Source organism: Neolamprologus multifasciatus, chromosome 3 (genome assembly GCF_963576455.1).
Source record: "Neolamprologus multifasciatus chromosome 3, fNeoMul1.2, whole genome shotgun sequence".
Classification (NCBI taxonomy): Eukaryota; Metazoa; Chordata; class Actinopteri; order Cichliformes; family Cichlidae; genus Neolamprologus; species Neolamprologus multifasciatus.
Window position 1 is genome coordinate 47,206,024 of NC_140441.1, and position 19,448 is coordinate 47,225,471.

At 41.8% G+C, this 19,448-nt stretch overlaps 2 protein-coding genes and 1 non-coding gene across 3 annotated transcripts in view; all 3 read right to left on the reverse strand.

Moving 5' to 3' along the window:
• Positions 1 to 60: 60 nt before the first annotated feature.
• On the reverse strand, positions 61 to 4,894 carry eif4a1a (eukaryotic translation initiation factor 4A1A). Its single transcript, XM_085154001.1, has 11 exons — positions 4,776 to 4,894; positions 3,576 to 3,618; positions 3,338 to 3,470; positions 3,110 to 3,249; positions 2,827 to 2,995; positions 2,299 to 2,408; positions 2,054 to 2,197; positions 1,831 to 1,968; positions 1,646 to 1,735; positions 961 to 1,040; positions 61 to 748 (listed from the first exon to the last, which is right to left on the reverse strand). Exons 1-11 carry the CDS (start codon positions 4,796 to 4,798, stop codon positions 604 to 606), a joined length of 1,215 nt encoding a protein of 404 aa, XP_085010127.1. The 5' UTR covers positions 4,799 to 4,894; the 3' UTR covers positions 61 to 603.
• On the reverse strand, positions 2,541 to 2,681 carry LOC146523708 (small nucleolar RNA SNORD10). The gene has a single exon (XR_014873510.1). It is a non-coding gene; the product is annotated as a small nucleolar RNA SNORD10 (small nucleolar RNA).
• A 2,674-nt stretch (positions 4,895 to 7,568) lies between the features above and the next one.
• Positions 7,569 to 19,448, reverse strand: part of senp3b (SUMO specific peptidase 3b) — a 22,680-nt gene continuing 10,800 nt past the window's right edge. The window contains exons 7-12 of the mRNA XM_085153992.1: positions 18,897 to 18,944; positions 14,758 to 14,835; positions 11,403 to 11,540; positions 9,932 to 10,015; positions 9,755 to 9,805; positions 7,569 to 8,835 (exon numbers count right to left, since the gene is read on the reverse strand). Coding sequence (XP_085010118.1) covers positions 8,725 to 8,835; positions 9,755 to 9,805; positions 9,932 to 10,015; positions 11,403 to 11,540; positions 14,758 to 14,835; positions 18,897 to 18,944 — 510 coding nt within the window. The 3' untranslated portion in view covers positions 7,569 to 8,724. The remainder of the gene's footprint in view (positions 8,836 to 9,754; positions 9,806 to 9,931; positions 10,016 to 11,402; positions 11,541 to 14,757; positions 14,836 to 18,896; positions 18,945 to 19,448) is intronic.

Sequence of the window (19,448 nt, forward strand, 5' to 3'; positions counted from 1 at the left end):
CAGGGTTACGGCCGCAGTGGGAGAGGAGGAAAAGCAGAAAAAGCACAGCAGTAAAGAGGATCAAATTTGTCAGCCACTGTACAGCTCATTTTATTGATCATGTCCTGTTTACTTCCAGAACCCAAAACCTGCTGTAAACATGACCGTGGGCGTGCGATGAACGTTGTGCAAATACACTGAAGATCGTTTAAATACTGAGCTAGTCAATCACACCGCTGTTCATTCAGAACACCGTCGAGTCCAGACTGCTCGGGTCAGCCGACCGACGCTGCAACAGTCAAACCTCACACAAGCTTCGAATCAACAGTGTCTCTTTGCCAACAATCAGCAAGTATAATGTCATCACTGGACTTTAAATGTGCTTTTGGAAACAGTTCTGGCGTGAAGCAGAGTATTTAACCGCTGGGAAAAATTTCAGGGTCGATAAAAGACAATGGCAGATGGAGCGGGTCAGCAAGTTATTCTTCCAAAATCATGTCAAATGCTGAGTAAATTCAGGGTGGAATTTAGAAAAAGGAAGTTTTTAGTATTCGTATTGTAGGAAACAAGCTTTTACTTCTAAAACAATCGGATATGGGTGGACAAACAGAAGCGGGGAGTCTTCTAGATAAGATCGGCCACGTTCATGGGCATCTCCTCCACGGTGGTGTTGTAGAATGTCTCAATGTCCCTCAGTGTTCGCTTGTCATCCTCGGTTATCATGTTAATGGCTACTCCCTTTCTGCCGAAACGACCTCCTCGACCGATCCTGTCGAAAACAAAAAGGATCACAGTCACTGCAGATATCATCTCTTTGGGTTTGCTTCATTTTACACCAATAAATGCAACTTCAGCCATTAACATGCCACGTAACAACTTCCCCAAAGTGGTCTAAAAATTACAACTAATGTGGACGTGAACATTTCATTCGCCTGTTGTGAATAGCTGCCAATCATGTCTGCAAACAGTTTCTATCCTCACCTGTGGATGTAGTTTTCCCTGTTGGTTGGCAGGTCGTAGTTGATGACAAGGGAAACCTGCTGAACATCAATACCTCTGGCCTGAGAAGAAACAAACACCTTTACTTACAGCGAGCCAATACAGGAGAAAGATGGGCTCTGAAAATTTACTGCTTCCCCCCCTTTTTTCTTCTTCCCTTGGAGTTTCTCAGCATCACTCTGAGACAGGATATTTTAGAGATGTTAAGCAGTCTTACATATTTGTTTAATATGTGCATTGGAGGACATGTCCTGGTCAAACAGGAGACCGAGGTCATGCCATCCAGAGGAGGAATCTGGTTGTCAGGGCCGAGCACAATAACCCAGTTTGATCTCAATCAGGTCTTTATGGCCATCTATCAATTAAAATTGGGCCGTAAACTGGACGTTTCTTTGCACTCATGTCCTGAATAAGAGCTAACCCCACACACAAACTGGTGGTGGGTCCAGTTTCTATGACCCACCACACCTTTACCCAGAACTCTCACAGGTGTGTTACAGGAATAATGTAATCTGCCAATTAGTTGTGAGTCAGGGATTTGAACCCAGCTACAGTGGAGGGCAGATTTCTGCTCTACCAAGGAACTTTCAGTCCTTTACCAACACTGCAGCTGGCAGGAGAGGGAACCTTGGCCTGCAAACAGCACTAATAAGAAGCCGTCACATACCAACAGGTCAGTGGTAATAAGGACTCGACTGGAGCCCGAGCGGAACTCCCTCATGATCAGGTCTCTCTCTTTCTGGTCCATGTCACCGTGCTGAAAAGACGCAATGAAGTCTTACAACATGCACTGAAAGTTTCCACACGTGTACCAAATGTTTCAGTCCACAGAAAAGACAAAGAGGTTCGTACCAGAGCAGAAACTGTGAAGTCTCTGGCGTGCATCTTCTCAGTAAGCCAGTCCACTTTTCTCCTCGTGTTGATGAAGATCACAGCTTGTGTGATGGTCAAGGTTTCGTACAAGTCACACAAGGTATCCAGCTTCCATTCCTGAGGACCACCAGGTCAGACTGTTAGCACAGCAAGCTCAGCATAAACACCCTGACTACAGGGAAAGCGAGTGCACGTGTTTCACCTCTTTTTCCACATTTATGTAAAACTGGCGGATGCCCTCGAGTGTCAGCTCCTCCTTCTTCACAAGGATTCTGATAGGCTCGCGCATAAACTTCTTTGTGACCTCCAAAACATCGGCTGGCATGGTGGCGGACAGTAGGACAACCTTAAAGATTTACAGAGACATCTGTCAGCTACAAGCAAAGTTCACATTTCAAGCAAGGATCTTTGACTCTGCCGTTACGGCGCTGACACCAAAGGTCTAACCTGGATGTTGCTCGACAGCTTCTGGAAGATCTCGTAGATCTGATCCTTGAATCCTCGACTAAGCATCTCATCAGCCTCGTCCAACACAAACATTTTGATGTATTTAGAAGCTGCAAAAAGGGAAACACCATGTTACAAAGCCATACGTTTGCACACTGATACAATCGATTCATGTTGGATTTAGGAATCATGTGCCACTAATGAGGGTTCAGTAATGAAGCGTCTTCAGGTGTAAAGGTGCCGTATTCAGAAGTAATGAACGTATGATCATGCCTCTGGACCTCTGTTGTCATGAACGCTCGAGCCAGCAGAACGCCGACCAAAGCAACACCACAGCAGGGGCTTACAGTGTCAGCTGACACGCATGGGTTTCATCATTATACAGCCCTTCTCATACGCAAGCAGGAATAGACGGGAAGGAAGACTACAATGTGGAGTGCGAGCAATAACTGACTCGTGTTCATTTCTTTCTTTGTGGTCACACATTTCAAACGAAGCCTGATTTAACGCCTTCTCAGGAAGACTTACAAAGGTTTTTGCGAGTTAGCATGTCAAAGACGCGCCCGGGAGTTCCCACCACGATGTGTGGGGCTTCAGCCTGCAGTTTCTGGACCTCACTGCGGATGTTGGTCCCTCCGATGCAGGCATAGCAGCTGGCTCCCATGTAATCACCCAGGGCAAGGACCACTTTCTGAATCTGAAAGAAAGTTAAAGACGAGACATTAAGCCATGCAAAAGGCTACATGAGAGATTCTTAAGAAACAATGGCACAATATGTCACTAGTGTAAGAGGGTGGGTGTGGAAGACTACCTGCTGAGCCAGCTCCCTAGTGGGAGCCAAGACCAGAGCCTGAGTGCCTTTCAGCTCCACATCAATCTGCTGAAGGATGGAAATGGCAAAGGTGGCAGTCTTCCCAGTGCCAGATTGGGCCTGAGCAATCACATCGTAACCTGAAATTAAAACATGTGCCATTTAGTATCCAGGGAATTCTGCTAAGAAGTGTTAGAAACACATTATTACACATTGAAGCACGCTTACCCTTGATACAAGGCATAATGGCCCTTTGCTGGATAGCTGAAGGTTTCTCAAAACCATAGGCATAAATTCCCCTGAGCAGGGTCTCGCGTAGATTCATCTCATCAAAACTATCCACAATCTGGTTCCAATTGCTCTGGAAAGGTTAGAAAGAGCACAGGTTTAGAGTCAGTTCGTTACATGCTGTACCTATGGCTGTGAAGAACGTCACAGTGTTGGGGGAGTTTCATAGGAGACTTACCTCAATGATCCCATCTGGCTCCATGCCTTCAGGGCCATTGTCTCTGTGAACGACAGAAACTCACGGTTATCTTTCCTTTCAAGCTGCACTTGTAAGTGACCCTAATGAACTAAATCCTCTCTGCCCACGAATAATGAGAATAAAAAGAATCTTCTGTGGCACAAAAATATCCCCTTTATATCATTACCAGGCTCCACGTTATATCATTCCTCCCAAACTTGGCATGAAAAAAGAAGCCTTCGCCCCTTGTGCTGTGACGCGCGGCCTTGTGGAGAGGCCGCCATTTTTGCTACATACAATCAAGATGGTCGTTTCTCCATTCAGGGGAGGAAAAGACAGGGGCGGGTGGACGCTTCACGGAGGAAACAGAGCCACAGCCACGTCGAATGTGGCCAAGTAGTCGACAAACGCCGACATCTTCGTGTTCAAAGCGCTCGGATCATTTAGCGTTATCCGCGATGCTAAGAAGAAGGCGGCAGAAGAAGCTTCGCGGCTTTCCGCCGCGGCCTGCTCCGCATTAGCTGCTAGCAACGGGGCCTGCTAGTCTGTAACTGTCGGCGAAAGTCGGCGAAAGCTATTGTTCATATAGACACGTAAGGCACAGCGCTTTATGGAGGCAGCACACAGCTCCACCACATGCCGCGTGTGTAAGCGGAAAAACGACCATTTTCAGCGGCCTTAAAGCGACCTTTGTTTAAAACGCCGACCATCGGTACTAAGACCATGTGACTCCATCGACACCACGAAACAGCATTAATTCACCTTTACAGACAAAATAAGGCTCGTCGCGTGTATTACACCCGAAAGTATCGTAGTTCCGATGTTTTGGCTTCAATATCAAGTTACTACAAATGAAAAGAGGAAGAATTTTTAAAGGCCTACATCAGGCTTGTTCACGTGCTGTCGCCGGATGCCGATAACGACCGCAGTCCGTATTCACATCTGAAGCATTAAGACTAATATAACTTCTGACTAACATGACTTTAACGATCTAAAACATTCAATCTTATTTCACACTCGTCTCCTGAAACGCGAAGGGTCCTAATGTTCAAAAAGACAAAAAGTCCCCGAATGTTACTCGACTACAAAACCCGGTTAAAAATCTGCATTCTTGAGAACATCAAGTAAAATATGACGGATTGAAAAAGAAAATAAGCCCTAGAACTCACACTTAGTGTGCCCAAAAGTAGCCTTCCTTACCTGTTATCATATTCAGCCGACATTATTTCAAAGAAAGAATCCGCAGCAGAAATCTCTTATATAGGTTATGCGCACAAAGAGGCTTTCTCATTGTAAAAGCTCACCGTCACTTAGCTGTGGTCCCGCCCACAGGCACTTGCGATTGGACGAGCTCTACGTCACGTAAAAGTAAGCAGACCCACGGGGCGGACCGTTTCGTTTACAGTATGCTCGTAATTCACGCTCGTGCCCGAGTTCTTTAGCCAAAGAGGCGGGGTTTCAGTTTTTACGGAATCCGTTGGTGACGCAACCGGGTTTCTTCAGTCCGCCTGCCCAGGTGTGTCCCCGCTGCTTTGTTCAGACATTAAAACACGCCGAATTAAAAATAAACGCAATTTTTAATTCGTTTAAAAATGAAAATAAACACAATTTTTAATTCGGGTCATGTGACGTGTTAATGTTCCAGCATTACGTTGAGTATTTACAGCCTATCAGAAATGAGGCTCATATGTAATATACATCAACACATTGCTCTTTACATTTACTCATAGAGTAAAGAGTTAGGGTTAAAACATTTCTGTTGATTATCTCAATTTCTTGCTGAATCTGGATAATGGAAAAATCTAATGACAGTGCAGTAGGTTAGCTCCATAAATGTAAATAAATAAATAAAGCTTGAAAACTAATGTATAATGGCACATTTTAATGTTTATATGTGTAAAAACCACAACCAATACACCCGTCGTTCGCATCGTTCGTTCGAACAAAATCATACAATTGATTGTCCCAAAAATCAGAACAGAATTGGGGACAAAGGCTTCTAAATACGCTGCCCCTGCTTCCTGGAATAATCTGCAGAAGAAAGTGAAATGATCAGAATTGGTTACCTTGGGAGAGTTTAAGTCTGTCTTAAAGGAACGAGAGAACAGCTCTTTTACTCAGTGTGATTGTTTTTAATGTACTCTGAATTTGATCTGTTATTGTATATTTTACACATGTTGGTATAGGATATTGTATTTGTTTTAAATGTTATATACCTATGTGGTATGTGACTTTTGTTGCCATGATGCCAGGTCTCTTGGAAATGAGATTTTTAATCTCAATGAGATTTTTTACCTGGATAAATAAAGGATTAATAATAAATAAAAAATGCTTTAAAAAAATTGTCCCAGTGACAATAATGTGGCATCTGTACCTGGTTTAGAACTTTTCTCTTTAAGTGTCTTATCATGTATATGAAGAACCCATCGCGTCTTTCTAGTCTCTACATGTGCTGAGAATCATTCAGATATTTGCTCTGAAATGGGGTTTTATTACTTTCATGTAATGTGTTTTTTATTTCTTGATCTAATATTTTGTCTCCATTAAAATTAAACTACCATAAACAACTAGGCTGCTCATTTCTTTGTAAGCAAACTTACAAATTCAGCAGGAGATCAGACAATGATTTCACCCACTGTACTAACATTCACCTTCTACACAGATTTGTGCTTTTTCTTTGTGGATTCCCTCATCAGATATTGCTTTTCTGCACGGGGCCGATTTTGACTTCACATCATGTGGGCTGCAAAAACAAAAAAGCACTTGGGTTTTGGTTATGACTCGTTCTCTCAGTGCTTATGTATCGTCTGAATGTCGACATCTTTCACAAAAAATACTGCAGCGGCTTTCCTCACTTTAACAGCCGTTAGAAAGGGACTGTGAAAAGGTGTTGTGGCAGTGATCGAAGCGCCCATTACAGCAGGTATCAGTGTGAAAGGGTCTGCAACCATCCCCTCTGCAAACAAAGAGCTGGCTGAATACCTGATACTGCAGGTTAATAAGGGACGCATTCACACCCCTCACCCACCACATCCTGGTAGCAGTCACTGTAAGGCCCCCTTTGTACTTTGTGGATGATGCAATCAATATGGGACTGCATGATATCCTATAATATCTAGATGCGGTTAGTTTAGCGACATGTTCAAGGCCGTCAGCTGTGCACCCCCAGCTTCCCCAGAGAAAGGAGAGTCTGGTTTGGTGCAGCCACAGAGCAAAGAAGCTCAAAGCAGACAGTAAGAACTGGGATCACTATTACAAGGATCAAACCATAATGTGATGAGCTGAAGAAATGACCCAAGAAGACCTCTTAACAAAAACAAAACGGAGATCCTCTTTTTTACGAAACCCAAACATATACCACAATCACTGACACAGACAGGAAAAATGAAATGCAATGTAAATATAGTTCTTTGAGCCAACAGGTCATTTCAGTTCAATCTCCCACAAGCTGTTTGTGACTAGAAAGTTTGACTAGGACTAAATTACATCTGCAGAGCTTATGGGGTGTTCCCTGTTTGCAGGAAGAAGCAGTGGTTCTGATGGAGACTGCATAGCTGTCTATATCTGCGTGCCTGTTAAACACACTCTTTCAAAATGCTAAAGTCCACATTTTGGACAAAGGTTTGAAAGAGGAGTGGACGACCCTCTTTGAACAGACGTGACGGCGTCTGCCATCTATGATCCAGCTTTGAGATCCTTCCCAGATGCCTTAATATACATCCTGGGTCTTTTGAATTCAGTAAGTCACATGATGGGGGCAAGGTCTCACAATGGGTTCACCTGAAACCTTGGCTGAGTGTGACCCACCCCATTTTCACACCGTGGCTCATGTGATTATGCAGAGAATCAATAGGGGGTCAACGGCCCTCTTAGGGACAATAGGGCTCAAAATCTGGGACTGATTCTCAGACGAAACGTCTTCAAGAAACTGAACGTAGTGCTTCCATTACTATGATCTGGACGAGTGAAAACCTTCACACACACACACACACACACGTTTGCCACATATTTTTATTTTTAGCAGTCATAACGTATTGTAGAAGATATATAAAACAGCTCTCTTGCATCAGCTCCTTCTTGGAAAAAAAAAAAGCAAAGCCAAAAACAACTATTCACAAGTTTTCTTTTGTTATAAAAAGAATAAGAGAGCACTGTATCTCCACTGTGGACATATGCCTGGTGTGTATTTGTGGTCCTCAACAAAATGGCTTTTATACTAACCAGAAGATCTAAACAAAAAAAAATAACAAGAAAAAAACAAATTGTTTTTTTCTTGATCTTTTATGAAACCCAAACATGTTACCACAATTACTGACAGAGATCGAAACACATTAAAAATTAAATGCATTGTAAATATACTTCTTTGAGCCATTTCAGTTCGATCGCTTTCAAGGTTTATGACTTGAAAGTGGTCGAGGGGGAAAGTTTCTACTGTGTGGGCCGGCACGAGGCGGACTCATGGATGCTGCAGAAATCCAACTTTCCCTGAGATTCACCAGAAAAAAGTTTTACCTGCCAACATAACCATGGGTTCCCACTAAACTCCAGCTGAGCGGACCGCAGGAAACGATTAAAAATATTGTACATGGAAGTTTCACACTGTAATACACGAGCAAACATTTTGTGCTGAACAGCTCCTCCACAACGGTGGCCATTGCATGGGGTACGTTTCATTTGCAAAGATGTCAAGTAATGACTGGCTGGATGGAAAAATCACTGCAGCCCTCTAAACACAAACTCCACTGCGGGACTTCCCTTCATACTTCCTGGACGCAGGCTTTTCCGTACCTCAGTGCTCCCTCTCCAACCAGAAAACTAGTGGACTATCTTTACACGGATAACTAGCACATCCCCAAAATAAGACAGCTAGTCTTGGCCTCTCACAACCACAAAGAACTATGACATGATATTTAAATCAGTGTTTTCCAAACAAACCGAGGGAAGCAGAACCTGAAAAAATAAAGTCAAACAATGTTCGCATCTAGAAGAATTTCTCTGCATGGTGGAAGAGAAAAAGTTAGGTTTGTAATGTTTATTTTCCCCCAGTCACTTGCTCCCATTTTCCTCTTGTTTTAACACTGTCCCTCCATCCTGTTAGATTTCAGGGACGGAGCAGGTGTAGCTGGCCACAAACGATGGAAATGAAGGGTCACACCATAAGCTTGCAGTGACACAGTTCTTTGTACATCTGTCTTCTGAGGCGGGGCATGTCTTGCTGCCCAAAGTTGAACTGCTGCCCGAGTGCCAGACACTTGCAGTACTGCAGGATAGCAGATAAAGAAAGGTCAGATTCAGATACTGAAACACATTTAAAACAATCTGATGTGTGGTAATTACCATCTATGCAGTAGGTACATATGTTTCCCTCATAAATGCTATAAAGTGGAACTGAGACTAATCCAAATTGTCCATGGCTAGCTCTCAACAACAAGAGTTCGCGTTTATATCAGGGCTGGGCGATATATCGAGTATATTTGATGCGTACGATGGTTAAAATGGTTTTATTGTAACCATCGAGTGAGTTCCCGCACGCTGCAAATGCATCATCAATCCCCCCTCCTACCTGGAAAATGTTCTACCTGCACACTGCGCTGAGCATGCGTGTTTATAAGCTAGCAGATGGGAGAAATATGGTGACAGCGGGAGTTTCAGACTCGCTGTCCTTTGGATTTCACGAGGAGGATGTCGAACAACATGAATGAACTCGGCATGTCAACATCTAAACACACACTAAAGGAAACGTTAAATACACCAGCTGTGATTCGAGCTACGACGGCCTCTGTTGAAGGAAACAGTTCATGTTATTGTTTATCGTTCCTGAAGCATATTTGTGGCCTTCTTTTGCTGCTGGTACAGTTGATTTTGGTTGGAGAGTGACGAACGAACGAAACGAAAGCTGAGTGTGGCTTTGTTGTTTGTGTTTAGGCACATAACTGCCTTTTTAATTGTTGTGTTGGCTGTTTGGTGTTTGCACAAATGGTTTCTATGAGCTTGTGGCTGAGACTTGAAAGTTTCTGTGGATACCACACATGTTAATATTTACATAAAAACCCGACCTCACTGAGGCTCAAACTGCAACCCTCTGCTGCACAAGACATATCGCGATATAGCCAAAAAATATGGCAATATTTGTGTTTCCTCATATCACCCAGCCCTCATGCACACTGTAGAAAACTCACCTGTAACACAAACGCCCCACAGTCACTGTCATTGTTCTGGCGGCCCACATTCTGCAACATTACAAATACATTAGCATTAGCAATGGTACCATTTCAACTAAAGTCTACTTCTCGTATCATTTTTACTCAAAGTCTCACCAGAGCTTTGTTAAGTGTTATAAAGAAAAGTCGTGTTACCATTTTGAAAAAGCCGGTCCATCCTGTCAGGAAGTCTTGCTGGTCTTTTTTGATGGCTTCAGCTTGCAGGTATTTGTAAATGTGCTGGAATCAAAATGAACACATTCAAAGAGACTGAGCAGTTTCCAAAAGCAGAGATTCTGACTTTGAGCAGTAGATTCATGGATACACTGTAGGTGTGACAGCCCGTCCTCTCCTATCAGCAACTGAATCACTGGCAGGACAGACAGAGGAGCAGCTTTGGACCCGAACATTTGGGTTTAACACAACCCAACTGAAGAGGTCACAAAAACTTTGGTCTTTTACAACAAATTTGTAGTGTTAAAAAATACTAAGTTTTATTTAAAAAGCAACAATATTAGCTAACAGAAATATCATGCAGCTGCTTATTTGCTACTATTAATCATTTTGACAGAAGCGTTAATAAGCATCTATACTAGGGCTGCCACGATTAGTCGACTATCAAAATCGTCGTCGACTGATTTAATAGTCGACGCTTCGTTTGAAGCTTTGTAAGATCCCAAAAGACGCAGGAATAAGTAGTAGGATTTAAGAGTGTAATACCGGACTGAAACAGAAGATGGCAGCACTGCATGTACAAGGATGCCAGCTGCCGTTAAACCCCGAAGAAGAAGAAGCTGTGTCCCAGAATTCATAGCGCAGCCCAGCTCAGTTTACAACAATGGCGGCAGCTTGTTAGTTTTAATGTTACTCTTATTATTCTTTCTGGGTCACAAAATAAACATTTAACATATTTTCAGGCGAGAATGTAGCTGTGTAAACCTCAAATATCTGCTCAGTTTATCAAGACACCACATATTTTCAAAAGTGCTCCGACGTTTTCGGAGACGTCTGTTACCCACTAGCTCGATAGCTAGCCGGGGGCTAGGCTCGCTAGAGCCGTGAGAACACCGGACTCCCGGCAAATCGTTTTCAAACCCACTGCCGTCTTTCGCTACTCAGGTTAAATATATACAAGTCACTTAGATAACTTAAAAATGTTATTGTTTGGCTTTTTTCAGTATTTTATTTGTTCCTGAGTAAATCGGTTTGGCTGAGATTAAAGTTATAGTTTTTACACAGCTGAATAAAAGTCAAGCAGACAGCTGATTATCAGAAGTGTGAGATGCTCGAGAATTTACTCCAGTGTCCTGTTATATTTTAGATAGCAAGGAGTTTATTAAACTTCACCAAAACAATCTGCAAATTTCATTAAAATTTAATAAACGATCATCTTGTCTTTATTTTTAGTTAGCACAGACCTTAAACACTTAAAGCTGTAAGCTAATGATAGTTATATAAGAGCAGATGCTGCTGGTGCAATAAGCTGTACGTTTTACGTCCAATGGATGATCTGATTAGTTGACTAATCGCAAAAATAATCGTTTGTGGCAGCCCTAATCGATACCTACTGACCTTTCTTCAAAAACTCATCCACTCATTCCTTTTCCAAAAGCTGCCTGATCCCTACCTTTGGGCAACGCCTGTTCAAAGTCCTCTGAGAGTCAAAGTAGGTGATGGCTCGACGAGGAATGTCAACACTGACCAGCGACCAGTGGACCTCAAGATGGATGGGGATCAACAACAGATCCTTCTGAAAGATGTCGACCTGATAAATGAACAGGAATAAATGGATTACACAAGAGTTTGAGAGACGTAACAAAAATCTTGGTTAAGCTGTCGGTTTTCAATTATACAATGCCCCCCACCCTGTAACACTAAGCCAGCAGTGCTCCTAATGTGGTCTAAAGCAATGTCACCAACACACAGATGGAAAAGCTTGTAAAGTGGTGCATGCGGCTGTTAGCCAAGAGCTAATTCAATTATGAACCAAACAAAGCCAGACGCTAACAATGTGGGAAGCATGTTCTTCCTATTAAGACAAGCAGATGAGTAAGGCTGTCATCACATCGTCGCTTTCAGTTCTATAAAAACATGTCACAACATTTTTCCATGGGATTTAACAGGTACTGCAGATAAACCACATGCAAGTATTTCATTGTTTTGGTGTATATTTGTTACACGTTTCAGACCAAAGTAATTTTACTCACATTTGTCCAAAAACACCTGGATGATCAAAGATAGTTTCACACAGAATATTCTCCAAAAACTAACAGCTTTGAATATGATAATATTGGTAACAGTGATATTAAACAATGATATATTAATATAACAAGACGAGGACGGAGTCTGCTGCTTCAGGACCTGGACGACTGTAATTGATTCAACCATGAACTCTGACCATGTCCAGCCATCAGGTCACTCAGTAAGCTTAACCACGGGTGGGTAATGCAGCAGGACTGAATATTGTCTAATATTTCATTATGTTTGATTATCTTAAAATGTGTGAACAAGACAAATGTGCAAGAAACTAAGAAATGAGGAACGGGGCATATCCTTGTTCAACAATGCTGGATGATCAGGGTCGAACAGACACGGAGGCACACACGTTATCTCAATAAAAAACTTTAAAGTAAAACTTTAACCTCCAGACAGTCGTGGGATCTTTTAGTCATCAGATAGTAAGGTTGCATGATGATGATGTGTCTTCTATGTGTATAATATTAGGATGAGATTTAGAAACCAAAACTATTTAATATTTACAAATGAGCTGGAACTGTGGATATACAATTACAATTTAAATGTTAAAAAATAATCTGTTTAAACCTTTGAAAAAATAAATTGTAATTATGTTGTTTATATTATTCTTCTCATGAAAACTGGGGCGGGCTTTCAAATCTTAATTTGGAGCAGCAGCTAATTAAACGTATAAAGTTGACTGTTTTTTATTCAAGCACTAAAAAGTGCGCGTCAGGACGGTTCCTTTCAGGAGTTTGTAACAAGCTGTAACAGTATTCATGTAAAGACAACATGCTTATCTGAAACTATACAGGAAACAGTTTATTTTGTAACAAAGAACCTTTGAAGTTTGAAAGAACTGGAAAACTCTGTTTCAGATGAACTCTCCATGCTCTGCTTGCTGCAGAGCTCTTATGTTTGAAATACAAACGAGACTTTTGTCTTAACCAAAGTTAGTCTGACGCCTTGTTTTTGACTAAAGACCCCAGAGAAGATCAAAATGTTCCATTGGTAGTGTCAGTAGATACCAAATAAAAAAGCTGAACCACAGTGGTGTTTGGACAAACAGCTGATTTCCATCTAAAGCCAAAGCACAGAGCAGACACAACTGTGCGTACAGCTCAGGCTTTGTTACATGTGTGCATTATTTAAACGACACGTTTGAATGAAAAGAGCACATAAACAGTCAGATCTAAAATACAAAAACTAAGACATAAAAATATATGTTCATTTTCATTTTGATGTCACAACGTTCTTTGAAAGTTAAAACTGAAGCAAACTGACATTTACAGCACTGAGCCATCAGAAAATGGTCAAAGGTCAGAAACGTACTGAAACGTGCAAACACACACATGGAAATCTAAGCAAAAATACATTTGGTGAGACCAGCCTGAACTCTCCTAGGTTAGGTTCAGAAAAAAACCTTCTAGCTTGAATAAAGATCAGTCCAAAGTTCTTCTTTGGAGATTCCTCCCTTTGTTCCCTTCTCAAGGGAACAAAAGGAACAAAGGGAGGAATCTTGATGATTCCAGTTTCAGCAACTGAAGGTCTCTGAGGTCCAAACCCTGAGTGGATCATTCTACGACTGACCAGGTTTCATTGTTTTTCTATCCAGGTCTTTGCTGCATTACCTGTGTGTTTGACATCGTTGCTGTAAAATAAAGCAGTCAGATGCTTTCCAGCTGGAACTGAATGGTGGCGCAAAATCTCAGTTTGTTCTGCATTCAGAATTACTTCAGGTTTAAGAAGATCCTGAGCTGGCTGACATGCAGTCTCTGTTGTACAGACGAGACCGTTACTGCACCTCTCTCCTGTTCATCTACAATCTGAAGCTAAAATCTCACATTTGGACGCATCACTCTATATGACTGGTTGCCACCAATTTTTAGTGTAGTTGTTGAGTTGCCTGGCACTCCTCAGCGTGTTGTCACAGTTTACCTTGCTTCTTTATTTATTTACTATAGATAGATATTTAAGACAGCTACTACTACTTTTGTGCTCCACTTGTCCAGTTTCTTGACTGCATACAATGCCAACATCTGCAGGAGTTTACAGGAAAAAGCTCTTTTTGTCACTGTGTTGGTGACAGAACTACACGGCAAAAATCTGAACCAATTATGTGTTTCGAAACTGTGACAATGTTTCATCCTATAAGTCCCCCAGAAAAAAACTACTGCTCAACACCACTCGGGTCTTTCTCCTTGGGAGCAAAGACTTCAAGAAATGGGCGGCTGGCTCAAGACCTTTGTGGAGTTAGTAAAGTGAGAAGACTAATCTGTGTAGTTTTAAAAGCAAAGGGTTTCCCCCCCATTCTTACTCCAGATGTGTAAGACAGAGATTCAGTATCCCCCCCCCCCAAAAAAAAAAAAACACAGACAGTGAGGCTTTAACCTAGACCAGTGCAGATCACACAATCATGCATCACACACAGAGTCGTATAGAGATTCTTTGACTCTGATATTATGTCCTGACTTAATGAAACACGTTTTCCACTCGTGTGCAGCCTGTCATGACGTTTGAAATGTGCTACTGATGTTCAGAAAGTTCTTAGTTGCAACTGTCTGCATGAGCTGTCTGAATTATTTAGACCACCTTCATAAATTTGTGTTACATTGTAATTTAAAGACAAGACTGAATGTCTTTTATCATCCAGCTCTAACGACACTCATTGTTTTATTCCTGCATATTAATATAAAGTGTTAATACGCTGCTAAACTACTCCGAGCACGTTGGCAGCATTCACTTACGTTTTTTGTCCACCGTTTGACTCCTTCGTAGCCTTTTGTCCTTAGCTTATCGTAAAAGAAGCTGTTGAAAAAATGGACCTGAAAAAGACAAAAAAAGATTTTGATTAATGACAGTAAACACGGGGATTACACAGACCATTACTACGGGAGCAGCAAGGCTCCAGTCATCGCAGCCAGAGACAGGACTCGGCACAGTCCAACGTTTTATTTTTTTACCATCATAACATGACAGCAAAAGGAAAAAAGCTCCTTAATCAATAATTGGCAGCTTGTTATACCCGTCTGCTGATAGCCACACATCCTGCCAGGCGTGTTTCCACACTTCATAAAAAGAACATCAATTAGCATTCAGACAAACTGTGTGAGGCCCAGGTGGACGAGAACAACAGATAAGACTGGTTTTGGTTTTTCCAGCTGGGGTGGACAAGGCTGAGCATCAGGCCTTCAAATGAATTCAAACTCTGGGTCTTTGGTTGATTAACAAGCTGGGGTGGAAAATTGCTGCCACACCTCCCCCTCGGCCTGTGCTTCGAGGTTTCTGATGGTTAGAAAGACTCGGGGGTGTTGAACCCCGACTATTATGACAAGTTACTCTAAACATGTTACAAATTATCTCCACTACATAAAAACATACTTGAGAATAACTACAATTTTTTTGTTATTCATTAAATCTTTGTTGCTTAAAACTATTTTGTAGCCGTGGGAGCAGCCATGTTTTTTCGCACACAATGCATTCTGGGACGATGCCGTGTATTGGTTGTCGGTAGTATAGGTGCTTTCGTTCAGCTAACCTGTTTTGTTTTTTAAAGTGTAGCAACCGTATTAATTAACTTGCCTATTACCTGGTTACGACTTGGTAGACCAGCACTATCTGGTCTTTGAGTCTGATGTTATTAGCCATGTCTGGGCCCAAACTCCGCTGCAAAAGTCAAATGATCACTGCGGCATCACTGAGAGTTGAAAAACTGTCTGAATTTGTTCATCTGTAATAAAATGATCAGTGTGGATGCTCTGCCAGGTGTAACAATTAAGTATAATATCCAGGCATCCATGAAAACTGAATTTATGACATTTAACTGAGTTAGAAGTTAGCAGGAAGTTAGCTCGCTAGTTTCCATCTAAATATAATATACAGTGGAACCCCGAATTATGAAATTAATTAGTTCCAGAGGGTCTTTCGTAAGTCAAAATTTTCCTAAGTCGAAGCACCTTTTCCCATCGCCTTTTGAGTGAGGCGATGCTGGCTGAAGACGAAGTTCTTGGTGGAGGAGGAGGCTGAAGAAAGCATACGCATGCATGCATACATACGTGTACATGTACATAACATTATGGAATTTAATTAAGTTTTTTAAAACTTTCTATATTATCTATTTCGTTACGCAGGCATTTTACCGTACCTCGGGCAGAAATATTGCCGTTAAGTGCCTTCGTAACTTGAATTTTTCGTTAAATGGGGTCTTCGTAAGCCGGGGTTCCACTGTACCATGATCTGACTGAGAGATTTATTATCAAATTCAAACGTACAGCTCTGCTATCACTTCCAACATAAATGAAGACTAAACAGCAGTGACGTTTGTAGGGTTACTGAAGTTGGGCTAGCTGGTATATAATGATGTGCTACGTGATCGCTATGTTAGCATAACATAAACAGTAAAGCTGGAGGATGAACGCTAACAAACGGAGGACTTTTTTTCTACTCGATAAAAGTTCATATGAGGGTTCCTGATGGTTAGGGACGAATGCAATCGCATGGCAGGATGCTGTAAACGGACCAAACTTCAGTCAGGAGAACAACTGAGATAATCCATCCACAATACGAGGTTAGTCATTCATATACTGCTGCATGGGCTGGGCTGCAGTTACATCGTAAGGGTTTAAAAACTGAGCTTTAAAATGACTGGCGGTAATAAAAACCGTGACAAGCCGACAGTGATCACTGACTGTTTTTAGGGGTTTGTTGAGATTAAATCGAACAAGATACAAAACATTAAAACGTGTTAAAAACACAACAGTCTTATTAAATGCAGACTACTTTGGGCCTGGAAGCAGGATTCATCACGTCATCACTTAAAGACCAGATACCGGTCATGCAGGCTAACAAGGGCTGCCCAAAGAACATCTGGATTAAGACAAACAACAAACGCTCTGAGTCGCCGTTGCCATCGGCAAGCAGTAGCCGCATAGACACCAGTAGTTTTCCCTCACTCTCTCGTCATCGTGTGACGGATTGTTTTCATCTTCATCTAAACTAAGTGCTGGTTGACTGTTTTCATCCTCTCTCTTGGTTTGCTCTGGTTCAAACTGGAAAGGTTGAACAGAAACCATTTCCAGTGCGCTGCTAACTGTGAACTGGATGCGGTGCAACCGTGTGACGTCACTACCCAGAGTGCATTGAGAAGTAAATAACAATGGCGACCTACTGGTAAATCGGTTTTATATAAAATGTGCTTAGAAGGAAAACATTTAGTATATTTTAATACCACAAATGTGTTATTGAAAGCACAGTACATATTTTAATAGCCGGGGTTCCCTTTAAACTAACATAATCATCCTGCTGTAACCAGGTAAATCCATCTGTTTATTAATTAATGTACTAACAGGGACTTAGAAGAGAGAGACGCAATGTTTAAAGTTTAACATTTCACTGTTTTACTCTTTGTTGCTGTTGAGGACGCGATATTGTTCTTTCTTGATTATTTGTATTTAAATCATTTGCTCAAGTTTGGTTTGTTTTTGTCTGGCAGCAGAACGATTAGACACAAGAAGGTGTTGGTAGTGTACCGGGGGTTAAACATCTGACCCAATGAGCAGGAAAGTGCAGGAGGAACAGGTCAAGAGGCCACGCTGCTAACAAGTCGGCTATGAGCTAAGCTAGTGAATCGCTGAAGACACAGTGAGTGAAAACTGTGAATCAGAGTGCTCTGGACAAACCACGTGAAGATTAGACTCTGAAATAAAACGTTACCTGCAAGTTTCTAATTAAATCGACTACACAGATAAGCTACACAAAAACAACAGTGTATGTTTGAAAAGGAACAGAGAGATACAGCAGAGAGAGCAAACACCAAGTGATGAGTAATAATCAGGCCCCATCTTATCTTAATGACCTTGTAGTACCATATCACCCTATTAGAGCACTTCGCTCTCGCTCTGCAGGCCTACTTGTTGTTCCTAGAGTATTTAAAAGTAGAATGGGAGGGAGAGCCTTCAGTTTTCAGGCCCCTCTTCTGTGGAACCAGCTTCCAGTTTGGATTCGGGAGACAGACACTATCTCTACTTTTAAGATTAGGCTTAAAACTTTCCTTTTTGCTAAAGCATATAGTTAGGGCTGGACCAGGTGACCCTGAATCCTCCCTTAGTTATGCTGCAATAGACGTAGGCTGCCGGGGGATTCCCATGATGCACTGGGTGTTTCTTCTTCACTAACTGTGTGTTAGTAGACCTCTCTGCACTGAATCGTTAGTTACTGTTAATCTCTTCCACAGCGTCTTTGTCCCGTCTTCCTTCTCTCACCCCAACAGATCCCGTTAGATGGCCCCGCCCCTCCCTGAGCCTGGTTCTGCCGGAGGTTTCTTCCTGTTAAAAGGGAGTTTTTCCTTCCCACTGTCACCACAGCGCTTGCTCGTAGGGGGTCATATGATTGTTGGCTTTTCTCTGTTTTCTTTGCACTATTGTAGGATCTCCAACCTGATAATATAAAGCGGTTTGAGGCAACTGTGTTGATTTAAATAACACTGAATTGAACTGAACTACACCAACTCAAATAATCAATAGTTTCTGCCCTGAATATATTATTATTATTCACTTATTAGACCCTCCACAAAAATATTTACCATCATAACAATAAAAAACGAAGGAACATATGACAGCTGTAAGATCTTTGTATACTCAGTTTATATATTCTGAGTGGCTGTTTTCATTATGATACATCAAGTGTTTGATGTAGTTGATATTGTGCACTGATGTATCGAGTGAAACATGGTTTCAGCGTGTTCAGCAGAGAAGGTTCAAACAAGGCTGAAGAATCTCAGAAGATGTTACATATGGCCTTTGCAACGACACAATAATAACGAGGTAGGTAAACCATCCACATTCATTTCACAAGGATACCGTTTCAGTTTAGTTTGCAGCTTCCTCACCTTCTTTGGCACAGAGTCCATGACCAGCTCACCGTACATGTTCATCACCTGAATAACACAAAAACAATGTAAGAATTAAAGTGCAAAGAGAAATGTTCTCAGGCAGCAACACTTTTGATACAATTCTCTTTACTTTTAAGGCCCGAGTGTGAAAACAAGCAGCTGTTTTCATAAATACAGTCTGATTTTAAAGCCTCGCTGAGGGCCTAAACTTTGCACACGCACCTGCTCTGGTGAAAACGTACATATTTTATGGGTCTGGCATGTGGACAGTACAAAATGGCTCTACATACATGGTTCCACCTGTGTGGGTGAAATTTGGTACACGTGTGCAACTTTCCAAGATGAATCAGTTCAGAGAACCTTTGAGACAAACGCAACAGGAAGTCTGCCGTTTGTCATTTCCAGATATTACACTTTGTGGTTGACAAGGAATGTCGAAAATTTGGTTTGGAAAGTCTTCAGTAGTTTGTTTTACAGTTTGCCTCAAAGTTACGACAGGAAGCACAAACCTGCATGTTTGACGTGATCGTGAGTTGATTTAGTTTGATT